The 15,784-nt window shown below is 32.1% G+C and overlaps 1 protein-coding gene across 1 annotated transcript; it reads left to right on the top strand.

Moving 5' to 3' along the window:
• The first annotated feature begins 12,606 nt into the window (after positions 1–12,606).
• LOC133797970 (transcription factor HHO2-like) lies at positions 12,607–15,202 on the top strand. The gene is made up of 5 exons (XM_062236123.1): positions 12,607–13,063; positions 13,292–13,554; positions 13,651–14,017; positions 14,360–14,436; positions 14,601–15,202. Exons 1-5 carry the CDS (start codon positions 12,850–12,852, stop codon positions 14,892–14,894), a joined length of 1,215 nt encoding a protein of 404 aa, XP_062092107.1. The 5' UTR covers positions 12,607–12,849; the 3' UTR covers positions 14,895–15,202.
• Positions 15,203–15,784: the final 582 nt, after the last annotated feature.

Below are 15,784 nucleotides of genomic sequence, written 5' to 3'. Positions count from 1 at the left end.
TGTCAAGGGTAAGGATGTGAAAATAAAGATTTGTAGAGAGAATGACTTAATTGCAAAGGAATTAATTTTCTAGGTCAAGGAAATAATTATGTGATAATTATGGTCAATTGATTAATTATTTAACTATATAGTTTTTCTTTTGAAAAACTATATGTTAAAATAAATATTAATCATGTTTTGATTAATATGAAAGAGAGATTAATAATTATCTTATTTATAATAAAATATTTATTTATTTATTTAAAACTGATATTTTAAGATAAAATTAATTTTGAATTAACTGATATTTATTTTGGGATAAATATATTATCTTACATATTAATTAAACAAACAAATGAGAAAATTAGGAATAATCCTAATAGTGTGGTGTGACACACTCACTGCACAATGAGTGTGGTGTCACACACAGGGATATTTGTATCCTTAGGATTTGAATTTCAAAATTATTTTTTTAATTAATTATTTAATTATTCTTTTTTAATATGATTTAAAATTATATAATTAAATAGGTTATAACTGAGCAGTTTTGTTGTAATAAAAAAATGTTAATTAATTATCTTTATAAAACTGAAAGAGTGATACTTTTAGGAATAAGTTGTTTTAAACAATTAAAAATTTTAGATTGCCAGACTCTCTCTCTCTAAAAAAGAAAGCGATAGTTTTTCCTAAACCTAAAAAACTATTCAATACATCTTCTCTCAATCAAACATCTCTAGATCTCATGTGTTGAGTACATCTAGAGAGTTCTAAATCAACCTTTTAAATTCTACGTGCCCACACACGTCCTTGTGTGTTTGAGGATTGGTATGGAAGATCAAGGTGTGAGCTTTCAGAATCTGGATAGGAAGATCATTGATTTATACAAAAAGATTAGTGGATTCTTGATAGGCTTCCAGAGGTAATCTCTAATATATTTGTATGTGATTATGTATGATCTTGGCTGGCATTAATAAATTTTAAAAGACCCATTCCGATGTGTAACTCTGATTTACACTTTTAATACTATTATCGCCTATAGCCAGATGATGCATCACCTGACGTGTCCTTAAAAGCTCTAATCTTATTGGTTAGATTTAATGATAGTGTCTACATTTAAAAATGGGCCTCTTAGAGTTTTGATAGACTTGATCATTCTTTCAAATCTCTCTTTAACCTCTATCTCTCTCTAGCTCTCAAGATCATAAGTTTTCTCCGAGAAATTCATAAAGAAAGTGTTTGTCTTTGAGAATTTCAAGGCTTGTTCAATATTAATTCCCTTTTCTACTAGAGAAAGCCTCAAACATCCACAAAGGCTAGGAAATGGAGAATTTGGACAATGATACATCTCATGTATAAGCCTTGGTTTTGATTCTCATCAACAAAAGGATTCAAGTGGTGTTCATCCTATGGTTTGAAGGTTGCATGAAGATCAAAGAGTTTTGTTCTACAACTAGGGTTTGCATCATTCTATCCTAATCTTTTATTAGACTTTATCAAGCATAATTGTGTGTAGATTCTTATTATTGTGGTGGTGTCATCTCACTCTTAGGGTCGAACCACTCTAAACCGAATGACTATACTTCTTTTTATCTTTAACTTTTCTTACTTGATAAACAACATCTTTCATAAATTCTGGTTGACGAAATTCTGAGTCAACATTTTAGTAATTTTGTTGAGAGAACTGAAATCCTCCCATTTTCTGAGATTGAAAAGTTCTTTAATTATCCCTATACCACCACATAGGACAACTAGTAATGACCTTGAAAACCCAGCCGCACCAGCGTCTGCCATCACCAATCCTAAACTACCCTAGTATGAGATTGGTTAAATATAATGGTTAAGTGGTCTTACAAAAGGTCGTGTAATACGCTTAACGGTTTCACTCATGTTGAAGTAAAATATGAATTTTTGTTATAGGCATCTATAATTGACTTTTTTGGGTCTAAAGTGATACAATGAGGTATCCAAGCATCCCCTACAAGTTTGGAGTCATGTGGAGGTATTTAAGGGAGTTCTTGGACACCTTGGGTAGTAGAATGGTGACATGTCGCAGCCTATATGGAGACATGCCATCTATAGCCGTTAAACCATTAATGGCTACAACTGGCGACATATCGCCTGCTAGGTGGAGACGTGTCGATTGCCATTGAGAAATTAATGTGTGTTTTGGCTAAAAAAACATTTTTTTTAAAAGGTGTATCCTATTGGTTAGTCATAATGATGAGGCCTACACTATAAAATGGGCCCTTTAGAGTTGTAAAGCCTTGATCACGGTTTTCAACTCTCTCTCACTCTCTCTAACCCTTTTATCTTTCTAGCTCTTTAAGAACATTCATTTTCTCCAAGAAACTCACCAAGAATTGCTTGACTTGTGTGAGTTTCAAAGGCTTGTTTAATCCCACATCTCATTCCATCTTGGTGAAGTTTTAAAAAAATTTGGGAAGGCTTGGAATAGAGATTTTGGACAACGATACTCTTTGTGTATAAGCCTTTTGATGTTTTCCCACATTTGAAGGCTCAATTGTTCAATTCAAATGTTGTATTTATCTAAAACCCTAACTCTCTGAGATATACTATTTTGATTTCATTTTTGTGTTTCCCATTATAATGTGTTTTTACCTTTGATAATTCTATTATATTTTATGTGAGGATTCCATTTATCTAGGAGGTGTAATTTCACTCTCCATTTTACATCATTTTCTAGATTTTGCTTTAATCTTTGAATTTTCAAGATTTACCTTCATACTTTGCATGTGTTTCTTTATTATTCTCTAAGATTTGTATTATTGAGTTTATTCCTATTATTCATTATTTATTTATAGTGTGTAACTCATAAATTCCCAACACCCAGCAACCAAAGAAATAACCAGTGGTGGAGGAAAACCTGTGACAAGCCTTAACAGAGACCCAAGAAAGACAAAGGAGAATTCAAACCCAACAGGATGAGATAGTGTTTGCTTTGGAGGATGCCCTACAACATGTTCTTAATGATGGAGGAGGCCCTAGCACGAGAAACCACCCCCTAGTCTACTTGTCCAATATATTTTTGTGTTGAAAGAAGAAAACATTAATGTGAGGGACGCAAAAGAGTTTGTGCCAAGAAAATCCGAGTAAAAGAAAGAGTGCATAAAATTACCCGATCTTACATCGCTTGATTACAAAGAAGTAGAAATCAAAGACCAACCTAACCCCTAGGACAACATGTTCTTAATGATGGAGTAGGCCTTAGCAACGCTTACAACCACTTTATCAGAGGGCAATACCTAAGGTCGTAGGACATGCATCGAGAAAAATTCTTGGAAGGTTGATGAGATACCGCTAAGGGGCCATGCTTAGTCCCATTTGTCTGAGAACATCCATAGTCTGCTGGAGGAAGATTGCAGGCAAAACAGGCAAACATGAAAGGCCAAGTACAACCAATGAGAGTGAGCTAGAAGTCAAGAAAAATTAGTTTGAGGAGGGACTTGCTCGAATGGAATGAGAGTTGAAAGAGAACTGAGTATGGCATCTCAAGGAGTTAGATTCAGTTATTAGTCTAGATCCTTTCACAACAACCATCTTGGAAGCACCATTTCCCCCAAACTCCAAGTTCCCAATACTCAATAAGTATGATGGGACCAATGACCCTATCAACCACTTGAGCAACTTCAACTAGCTACATAGTGTCTCTCTAAAAGATTAACACAAATGTTTTCCAGAAACGTTGACCGACCGACCGACCAAGCAGTGTGGTTTAACAAAATTGGCCCTAGGTCGATTGAATCATGGGAGAAATTCTCCTTAAGCTTTAAGAAGTAATTATATGCCTCTCATGTGTGTCCTAGAGATGGACACACCCTAACTATTATGAAGCAGGGACTTAAAGAGTCGCTTAAGTAGTTTATCAAGTGGTTCAACAAGGAAGCAACCCAATCTAGGCAAGTGAGTGAGGACAGGAAGTTGATGGTTGTGCTTTCCAGAATTCGAGTCGAGATCCCAATTATTTTTATATGATTGGCTAAAATAAAAAGATTAAGTGTTGTTACACAAGTTAGGTGTAACACACTTAATAATTTCACATAGTGAATATATGAAAATTGAGTTTCTATTATAGGCACTTAAAAATTATGTTTTTGGGTCCAAAGTGATACAACGAGGTATCTAAGAATTCCCAAAAAGTTTGGAAGCATTTGGAAGTGTTTAAGGTCAATGTGGGAAGTTTTTGACCTGCTGGAGTGGCGTTGCATCGCAACCCTTGTGGTGTTGCATAGCTTGAAACCCTAGGCTTTCAGCAATGCCAGTAGGCTCTGCTGGTAGGCAAAGCATCGCCTACTAGCAAGCGACGCGTGTCCGTACAGACACGTGTTTTAAGCTTCAAATGGTGTGTTTTGAGGCTCTAATCACATTGGTTAGACCTAATGATTGTGTCTACTCTATAAAAGAGTTCTCATAGAGTTTTGATAGACATGATCACTCTCTCAAATCTCTATCTAGCTTTCAAGATCTCAAGTTTTCTCCAAGAAATTTATCAAGAAAATGTTTGTTTTTGTGAATTTAAAGGTTTGTTCAATCACAATTCTCATTTCCTCTTAGAAAGGCATCAATCATCCATCAAGAGCTAGGAAATAGAGAATTAAGACAGGGATACTCGTGTATAAGCCTTGGTTGTGTTTTGTTGAAGAATAAGTTTAAGGTGGTGTACTAGAAAGGTTTTGAAGCTTCAAGAAGATCCAAGAAGTTTGATCTACAAAATAGGGTTTGCATCCTCTAACGCAGTCTTTTGTTGGCCTCTCTCAAGGATATTTGTGTGTAGATTCATAATATTGTGGTGGTGTAATCTCACTATCTCCCAACAATTATAATACAAATGAATGTAGACATTTGCAAAACGAGATCAAGTTCTTGATCAGGAGGCTTTAACTTCAAGTGATTTCCAAGAAAGATAAGGTGTCTGAGGTCGTAGGGGAGATCTAAAGAATAATTTGTGAGTTCTCAAGTAAAGACTCAAGATTGCTCGTGTTATGGTTTTGATGAGAGTTATTAATATACTTGTATATGGTCATACTAGCACCCACTAAGGTACTCAAGACTTGACATGAACGTATACCAAATACTTATATCGTGCAATGAGCAACCACATGAGGGCTGGGAATAAAACAACTACCACATTCTATTTGTAAGTGCGATTGAATTGCCTTGATATACATGATGCATGTAAGTTCGATTGAATCATCAGTATGCTCGTGCTTCTTGAAAAGACGTATCTAAGTATGAATGAGTCGTCAAGGTGCCATCTGCAAGTGTTATTGAATTGCCTTGATGTACACAATTCTCGTAATTGTGACTGAATCACCATTGTGCTTGTGGTTCTTGAGACTTCACTTGTAAGAGTGATTGAATTGCCCAGGTGCCACCCATAAGTACGATTGAATCATTGTGGTGTTGGAGATCTTGATCGACACCCAAGGAATGCCCTAGTGCTCGTTACTTCATACAAGAAATGTAACCAGAAAGTTAGAGTATCCTCACCAAATTCCAAAGCCTCAAGCATAACCTACATAAATAAGTTGTACATACATCTTTTCATATTAATATGTTTAAATCATTTGCATGAAATGGCTAGGAGCAACGATGTGACTAAAAATTCCTCACTTTGCAAGCATGAACAAGAACTTTGGAGGGAAAATGTTGTACCCATAACTCGAATATGATATTTACAAAAGAGAAATGAGATATTTTGTGAATAAAACTATGTAAGAATAGAAGCTCGACTCAATGCTTGAGTAGAGTTACCAAGATTATCAGTGCTTGAGACATATTTTATTAGATATCAAGAAGGTGCTCGGTAATGAATAAGGCTTTGCAACTTAGCTCATCGTTGAAGAATGAATCTTGGCAGATGAGAGGATTATGTTCAAGAAATAGCCAGTAGAAGCTCGAGTAGAGGAAGCTCTACATGTGGAATACATAACACAATTTGCATTTATTAGCATTTAGTACCTTCTTCAATGCTGATTAGTAAAACCGGTAAAATAGGATAATGTTATTTAATATGTTTGAATGCAACGAATTTGGTTACTTGAATTCGAATGTTTGAATTGTAATAGATCGAGTAACTAACTTTATTACTTATAGGGGGTGTTTGTTTCGAGTAGTTGAGCTTCCTTGGAAAGTGTAGAGGGACTTAGGATGGAAATAATATTAAACTTTTGTATACAAAATGGTTCACTTTACTCTTAAAATACATGTGGGATCCACACAAATTATTAATTTTACCCCCCTAAAATTTGAACCAAACATAAAAATGGTTTTAGATTCTTATTCCCACATTTACTTTACCTCATACCAAATACCCCATAGAAACATAGCACAATCACACCCTATAAATAAGAGGGTCACAATGAAGAATGTAAGTCGGTTTTGAGTATATAACAACGTTACCAAAAGTGCACCAGAAAGTCTAATAAGAATTGTCAGTAGACATAGGTCACTTTTAAGCCTCAAAACTGAATTCCTATACTTCTTTTCAAATTTAACTTTCTAAATTCATAAATAACATCTTTAATAAGTTTTGGTTGATAACATTATGAGTCAACGGATACCTTATATAAATATATATATATATATAAATTTAATCAAAATACAGTATAATGTATAAGAGAACAATGAATATTAATATGATGCATTATATATACTTGTAAAATTAGTTGCAATATAATATAATGTATTAGAGATGGTAAAAACTAAAAAAAATTATATATAATTATAAAATTAATTTGAAAGTAGTATTACAAAATAAATAAACTAAATAATTAAGTATTATCATAGCAAATACTTAGGATACTTTATCAATACTTATATAAATAATTAGAAGACAATATAGTGTATTAGAAATTGTAAATACTAATAGAATACCTTATTTACTCTTATATCATTAAGTAAAAAAATAAAGTATTACTAATGAGTAAAATAAATAATTAGAATAACTAATTAGTAATAGCTAAATAATATTTAATTAAGAATATTTATAGTTTACTTTTCTACTAATGAAAATAATAAAATAGAGAAAAATTATTTAATTTTTACCTTCTTATTATACAAATTATACTTTAAAAATATATATTAATATTTTTTTTTAATGTAAACGGTATGAAATGCATTTATATTTAAAAATATATACTCATAGTTGTATATATCTTTTAATTCGTTTTATAAAAATTATTTTTGTATGTTTAAAATTTAAATATGATAATTACTTTTAAAAATAAAATACACATTTTAATGTATTGCGTCTAAATGAATATATATATTTATATATATATAGGTGTACTGGTTACTACTCATACATGGTTACTTTAATATTAACTATTGGATTAAGATCAATGATCCATATTTATAGTTGTTAATTAATATTTTTAAAAGTAAATTTTGATTTTTTTCAAATTTTTTGAAAAATTACCAGATGAAAAACGTGTATTTATTATGAAAATATAATATTGTAAGTTTTTCATTTTTCAAATGTCAATTTCAAAATATAGCTATTGTTTCTCATTGGTTCGAAACACCATTAATTACAATAAAAAAATTAATTAAATTCGAAATTAATGTAGAAAAAAAATATTTACTTATTGGTGACTTGCTATGCCAAGTCACTATGTTGTCAAATCATCATAATTGTTACACATCTATAGGTAGTATCCATTGAGAAATCTTCTATATATATATATATATGACAATTCTTCTATAGGGACTTCACTTTAAGCCCTACCGGTAGGGCTTTCGGTGTTTCTCGACCCGTGAACAGTTTTTGGCGCGATTTTTTTTATGACCGTGTATATTGTAGCTATTTAGAGCATCCTGCAAATTTTTAGAAAATTCCGAATAGTTTACAGTACCGAAAACTAGGTTCAAACATGTTGTTTTCCACTCGTATAAAAAAAATTAGTCGAACGTGCAACATGTTTGAACCTAGTTTTCAGTACTGTAAACTATTCAGAATTTTCTGAAAATTTGCAGGATGCTCTAAATAGCTACAATATACACGGTCATAAAAAAATTGTGCCGAAAACTGTTCACGGGTTGTAAATACTGAGAGCCCTATCAGTAGGGCTTAAAGTGAAGTCCCTATAGGAAAATTCCCCTTTATATATATATGGTAACTCTATGGTGGGGGAACTACTTTTGCCTCTATTGGCAGGGGCTTCTCTTTTTCAGCACATGAAAAAAATTATAATTTAATTTTTTTATATGACAATGTACATTGTAGTTATAGTAGACATCTCACCAGTTTTCAAAAAATTCCAAAACATTTATAGTGCCAAAAACAAAGGTTTAACCCATTTATTACATGCATTCCTGTTTTTTTTTAATACGCATAAACGGACTCTTTTGAATTATGTTTTCACCAACATATATTATTTAAAATTTTACAAAAACTAGTGAGGTGTCTACTAACTACAATTTATACCACTATATAAAAAAGATTTGGGTTATAATTTCTTCACGTTCTAAAAACAAAGATGCTCATATCCGTAAGGGAAAAAGTGGCACCCCCACCATAAAATTCCCCTATATATAATAATAATAATATAATCAAGTAGGGTTAGTTAAAAGGAGGTACACTTATACTCGTACCTTACCTTACACCTGCATTGGGTATATACTTTTGTACATTCACCCTATACCTAAACCCTAATTCGATAGGTACACTACTACAAATATAGGCTTTCTCTACGCTTTTTTTTCAATTTTAAATAAAAGCGCTGAGAAAAGATTTGAATGGGGAGGCGGAGACTTTTCTCTGTGGTTTTTTCAAAATAACCGCAGAGAAAGGTCCCCTTCCTCATATACTCAACCCCGACCCTTCACTCTCCTCATTTACCTCATTTTAGTCACGCATGAGAACAGAAAACACACCGTCCTCAGCCACGATAATCACCATCTTCACCCGTTTTGTGTGTGTGTGTGTTTGTGTTTTTTTAATTTTTCCCTACATTAATAGTTAAATCATGTATATATTCATAAAAATGATTTATTTTGAAGTTTTAGGGCAAAAATGAAGAAATTTTTGGTGGATTTAATGGGGTTTTAATGTATGTGTTATAGGGTGGATTTTTTGCAATTTTTTGAAGTTTTTTAATTTTTTTAATTTTTGTGGACGATTAGAAGACATTTTCATGTTTCAAAACATGTATTGATCTCCTAAACTTTACTTTTTTTTTTTTAATATTTTGAATTTTGGGATATTAATACCTAATGTATTTGTTTTTTCATAATGTTAATATTAATTATGTTAATTATTTACAATATATTATTTTTTACATAATTTTTTATATTATAATATTATTTTTTTACATATCTTTTTATTTTATATACATAATGATTTTTTTAAGTTAATTTTTGTTTTACTTTAGGAATCCAAATTTATTGTTAATTTATCACTAATAATTTGTAATTATGATTTAATAAATTTAATTTTAGTGGTTTAACTAGTTTATTAGAAAGTTAATAGTTAAAATTTGATTTTACTTAAATTTAATAAATAATTTTGAATACTCTAACTCATACCAATTACCATATTTACTAATCATTGTTTAAACTTTTATTGTAGGAAATACTTGTTTGATTTAAAGTGTATGTGTTGAAATTGTTGAAGATTAATTTTGAAGGTGAGTAATAATTACTACTTAATGTTTTACTTTACTTTTTGATATTATACAAATTGTTGTTAGAGGAGTTTGAATATATTAGATATTCATCCGTAGAGAAGTAGGTTCAGAGATAAAATTGTGTGCTGAAAAGATAACAGAAAATTGAGAACATGTATGTCTTAGTGAAGTAGGTTCTGCAAATTCTGTGTGCTATGGTAGTTTATAGACGAAATTATGCATGTTGATTATTGCATTTGTTTGAATTGAATTTATAAGTATTAATAATTTGGGATATGTTATAGAAAAGATTAAACTTTTCCCAATTTTTTTAAAGATTAATATATTGATTGAAATTATGTATAACAGTTTTAAGAAAGAAGTCTTTAACTTAAAAGTTGTGTTGTTGTGGACCGTTAATGATTTCTCAACATATGGTAATATGACAGGGTTAAGCACAAAAGGTTACCAGGGATGTCTCATGTGTTGCACTAACACATGGGCTCGTCGTCTGCCGAATGAGCACAAAATGTGGTTTTTATGTATTGAGATACATTTATGATCCTGTAAATGCACTAAATCCAGAAAAAGTTATCAAGAAGAAAGTATGTTATATTTTTTTTTTATTTTAAGAAAAATTATATATGTATATATATATATAGTACTTAATCATCTACTCTATATTTACTTGTCAATTTTGTAGTGGTTTGACAAAAACGTATTCATGGTCAACGAAGGCCTACTCCCACTACAAACCGACTGGTTTGCAAGATTGACGCCATTTATGAAGTCTAATTTTTCTTATTAACTTTCTAACTTGATTCATATATGTTCTTATTAACTCTATTTGTTGGTGTTTGGGTTCCACTTACAAATAATGACAATCATTTATGGTATGTTATTGGGAAATGAAGGAAACTCAATGGAGGAAGCTGATATTTAATATCAATCTTACACATTGAAAGGGAGGCATTGACCTCATATCGTCCATTTATTTGATCTTTCACCAAATTGAGACTTAGTCCTAAACTCCAGAAGTGTGGATGCTCGAGGAATTCTATTGTTGACAACAGCAGTAGAAAGATTATTTTGAAATTGTGTGTCCCTCTTATAACTTTTTTGTATCTCCAGTACCTCAATAAGTTTTAGATAAAATTACCATCTCTAGTTTTTTTTTTTTTTTTTTTTTAGATTTATACTTTTTTAGACTCTGTATTTTTTTCCCATTATCTGTTTGGACCCTTTATTTTGACAAATTACTTTTTGAACCCTATGTTCTGTAAAATGGTTAAAATAGAACCCTAAACCCGATTTTGGTCAATGTTTTCTCAACTAAAATCACAAATAATTTATCAAACTAACAATTCAGAACAAAAATAAAATAATTCTACTTAAAAACGGTATTGTTATATTCAATTTTTTCTTCATCAAAATTGAGTTTAGGGTTCTATTTTAACAATTTTACAAAACATAAGGTCCAAAAAATAATTTGTCAAAACACAGGGTCCAAACAGGTAATGAGGTAAAACACAGGGTCCAAAAATGCATAAACCCTTTTTTTGTGTAATTTATTCATTATTGAAGAGAATAATTGCAATTAGGTTTTTAAATTTTACTAAAGATGTCAATTTTTAAATTGATTTTTTCCCCCGAAAGTAAGATAAGCACCTTTCCTGTTTCTACATCCTTTTGGATGATAGGGCAGGTCTATCCATCATTCAAGGTAGGGGTGGCAATTTGGGTCACGACACGATGACACGACACAACACGACACGATTAAGGTAAACACGAACACGACACGTTTAATAATCATGTCGTGTTCGTGTTTGAGTTTTTGACACGTTTAATAATTGTGTCGTGTTCGTGTTTACCTTAATCGTGTCGTGTCATAATCGTGTTGACTCATTTAATAATTGTGTCATGTCATAATTGTATCAAACACGATAACACGAATACTTTACATAGGTTTTATGATTTTTTTCGTATAGTTATGATTAATTGTGTTATAATCGTGCTATCGTGTTCGTGTCGTGTTGACCCGTTTAATAATCGTGTCGTGTTCGTATTTTTGACACGTTTAATAATCGTGTCGTGTTCGTGTTTACCTTAATCGTGTCGTGTCATAATCATGTCGACAAAAATCTGACACATTTACATGAATTACCAGCCCTAATTCAAGGTATTTTACGTTGCAGTCCAGCTTGAAATGAGTAAACTTTTCATTAAACTACATACTTGTTTAAGAATTTTATAAATTGTATCACACCGCATAACTTAAAATCCTAGAAAATTAATGATGTAATGGAAAGTGTCATTTTAAATGACAAAATAAAACTAGTTATAAATTAATCTTAATACAACAATATAATTTATAGTATTATCTTTTTTCGCACTTACAAATTAGTGATATAGGTAATGATATAAGAATGTGTTTTAAATAATGGCATATATAACTCCACCTAATGTTTGATTCGACATAAAGAATTGTTATTTTTTATATAAGGTGTTATTTTACAAGACAATTGGTATATTTATTTTTGTATTAAATGAGACATAAGAGAGAGTTTTTTGTTTTCTTTTTTTGCTGCGAAGGTATAAAAAATAATTACTAAACAAAAAAATGTGGAAACTCGAGAAGTATTTTTATTTTTGCTTAAATACATACATGCACCAATACCATCGGTATCCACCGCAAATTCGTTTGGCGGAGAGGAAAAGAGTAAACGGGTATCTATTCTATTTATTATTCCGTAATTATGTTAATGTTCTGAGGGTAATTCCGTCATTTAATAAAGTTAATCCGACTCGATCCCGGCTTCAATTCGGAAAATTAGGGAGAGGAGCATCTGGATAAATAAATTATAGCATATGCGGAAACGCGATTAACAAATATTCCAGCTGTCCAATTCTCATTGGTTTATTAATCCTTCTCACTGTTTGTTTTTTTTTTTTTCAGAATCTTTCGTCTCTCCTTAATTTTTCATTTTCTATTTTTTTCATCTTTCAACTCTACATTTTCTTTCCCACCAAACACCTTTTTCCATTATATATATATATATACATATACTCGGTGTCGTATAATATTTGTTTGTATTGCGAGTTCTCCAGAACAGTTTCTCATTCTCTCTCATTTTCTTTTCCTTCACGTAAAGAACAGGTATAGAACGAATAGGATAGGGGTGAAAAAGAAAGATCTGAGGAGTTTTGCTTTTCGAGCTTCAGAAATTAATTAAAGATTCTCCAAATGGGCTCGATTCCATCGGAGCTGAGTTTGGATTTCAGAGCAAGTTATGTTCCGAAATCGATCCATGAATTTCTCAACGAGGTTTCCTCCATCGAAAATGTGTCCGAGAGGGCCACGAAGCTTGGCGATTTCGTCCGAAGATTGGAAGAGGAAATGAAGAAGATCGACGCATTCAAACGCGAGCTTCCTCTATGCATGGTTTTGTTGAGCGACGGTCTGTCCTGTTCTTCGAACTTTTGTGTTTTGTTTTCATCATTCATATCATTATGTCAACTGGGTTTCATTTCTTATAAATGATCTTTTTTTACTGGAAATAGGTTTTTGATTTCTTCTAAGCATTGGTTTTAAGTATTTTTCTGTGATGGGTTTCATCCTTGAGGATATTGATTCATGGGTTTTAACGTTTTCTTTTGTTGTTTGTTTTCTCTTTTTTTGTTTTCAGCTATTCTAGCTCTGAAAAAGGAGTCATCCCAATGTGCAGTGACAACAAATCCTCAGCCAGTGCTTGAGGAGTTTATACCATTGAAGAAGGATTGTGAAGAAGAAGATGAAGAACATGAGGAGAATAACAAAAACAAAAGTGAAAAAGACTCAAGAGATAAAAAGAACTGGATGAGCTCTGTTCAGCTATGGAACACGGATGATATTTCCAGCAGTGATCATATAACCAAGAATCTAAAGCAAAATTCTAAGACTCAAACTAAGGTACACAAGAAATATTCAACCCCAAAATATGTCATTTTGCTTCCAGTTGGAAAAAAATGCTAGTTTTTTGCTCATTCATGTATGCATTTATCCCAGATGAGTAACGAGAAGGTTTTGAAAATTGAGGACCCATTTCAGAGTTGTAGAGATAGGACTTCAGGGAGGGCTTTCGCACCGTTTATTAAGCCGTATTCTGGTTTTTTGGTAAGGAAGGAAGAGAAAGATGAGTTTTCGATTCCAGGGCTTTCTTTGCTTACTACGGGCTTGAAGAATCCCAAGGAGGAATCGGGTTGCGGCAGTGGTAGATCCAATTCTGGTCGAGCTGTATCTTCCTCTCCAGCCAATGTTCATTCGAATTTACGAATTGGGTCACAGCAGACTGCTCGGAAACAGAGAAGGTGCTGGTCACCTGAACTGCACAGGCGATTCGTCAATGCCTTGCAGCAACTCGGTGGTTCACAAGGTTAGACACTAATATTCAATTATTTTTTCTTGGTATTGTGACAGAAAGTCCAGAATCTTTAATGTTGAGTTGAAATTGATTTTTCACCTTTCACACTTAACTTTTTTTTAAAATAAATAAAAAGGTACACTCTTCTATTTACAACTACTCGTTGGGTTTGCATGTGATTCAACAGAAAAGTATAATTGTTTCTGAGGCATTACTTATTAGAGATGGGAATTTGACTATTTTGTTTCTTAATTGAACACAAAAATTTGATTTTGAGTATCTCTACTGTCTCTAACTTATCTTATGATTATTATTTTAAAAAGAACTAGTTGGAATTTCTGTGATCTATTGCAGTGGCCACCCCTAAGCAAATTAGAGAACTCATGCAAGTAGATGGTTTGACCAATGATGAAGTGAAGAGTCATTTGCAAGTAGGTCCCTGAATTTTTATTTATTTATTATTTTTCTCTTTTTGCTTCCTGAGTTTTCAAAGTCTTGCACCACTTTTGAGTTTTGACAAATGAATTAGATGTTCTTCGATGTGGACCAAACTGAATATTCTTCTTTCTTTTTTCTTTGTTTCCTACTAATCTAGAAATTTAGACTTCACACAAGGAGAGTTCCATCAGGCACATCAGCTCATGCAAACCAATCGGTTGTCGTTTTAGGTGGCTTATGGATGAGCCCAGATCAATACGGCGATTCTTCAAAAGCTAGTAGTGCACAGTCAGGTTCTCCCCAAGGTCCCCTCCAGCTAGCTGCAACTAGAGGTGGAAGCCCCACTACAGGGGATGATGACAGCATGGAAGATGATGATGATGATGATGCTAAATCTGAAGGCTTTAGCTGGAAAAATCACCTTCATAAAACCTTGAAAGATGATGTATAGAGAAAGTCACCAAGAGAATTTTGCAGATAAAATTATATACACCATTGGATAAGAAAAATAATACAACAGCATGTAAAAAGAACCTCGAGTCTTTTGATAATAGAGTGAGAGAAGAGAGACAGAGAGCGGCTATTAAAATTTTGCAGGATTAGTTTTCTTTGGTTATCTCAAAGATGGGTTTTTCTTTTTATTTTTTCTTTTTCTTTTATGGAGTTGGTATAAGAACTTTTACTAATTTTTTCTTTCTTCTTCCTTTTGTGTTGAAAATTTACTATCTGAAATTGTTGTTCAAAACTCAGTTTGATTGATAGGCACTTGCTAAAACAAATGGTCACATAACGTATGATTTATTTTGAGCAAAAATTTCAGATCTCTAATAATTACCCTTGAAACTAACTCATTTAAAAATTTGCACTATAAAAAAGACTGCCTCTAGCTGAAGAAGCTGATCCCTCTATTTAGCTTTCAGATTGATTGCAAGGCATGATGAAGAGGGTGGTGTAACTCTCACAAGGAAGATTGATTATAAGTGCCCCATGTGGGACTCTCAACTCTCAAGGAAAGAAAATGAATACTCTGAATCCAGCTATGAAGAACTTGGCATAATGTAACACAACAAAACATAGTTGAAAGTCTATTTATTCTTTTTTGTTTAATGGGTTTCGTTACAGTGTTCCTTGTTACTTTTTTGTTGGGGTTTTAAATATTGTGCAAAAATCTACATAAATAATGCCAGGGTAAAGTCCACATTACACAATTATAAACGTGGAAATTTATATGAAGTAAATATGTTAGAATTTAGTTATATTAGTATGTGATGTGTTTAACACCTACCAAATGTGTTCTTTAAGATTTTATATGCCTTATGTAAAATAATATTTGACGTATTA

Source organism: Humulus lupulus, chromosome 1, assembly GCF_963169125.1.
Source record: "Humulus lupulus chromosome 1, drHumLupu1.1, whole genome shotgun sequence".
Lineage (NCBI taxonomy): Eukaryota > Viridiplantae > Streptophyta > Magnoliopsida > Rosales > Cannabaceae > Humulus > Humulus lupulus.
The sequence above is the reverse complement of the archived record's forward strand: the minus strand, read 5'-3'. Positions and strand labels throughout refer to the sequence as shown.

What these genes read in the sequence shown, in the direction of transcription:
- LOC133797970 (XM_062236123.1), top strand. Translation starts at nt 12,850, where the DNA reads ATGGGCTCGATTCCATCGGAGCTGAGTTTGGATTTCAGAGCAAGTTAT. An exon ending in ATTCTAAGACTCAAACTAAG is followed by an intron (nt 13,555 to 13,650) that starts GTACACAAGAAA and finishes CATTTATCCCAG; the next exon opens with ATGAGTAACGAGAAGGTTTT. An exon ending in GCAACTCGGTGGTTCACAAG is followed by an intron (nt 14,018 to 14,359) that starts GTTAGACACTAA and finishes GATCTATTGCAG; the next exon opens with TGGCCACCCCTAAGCAAATT.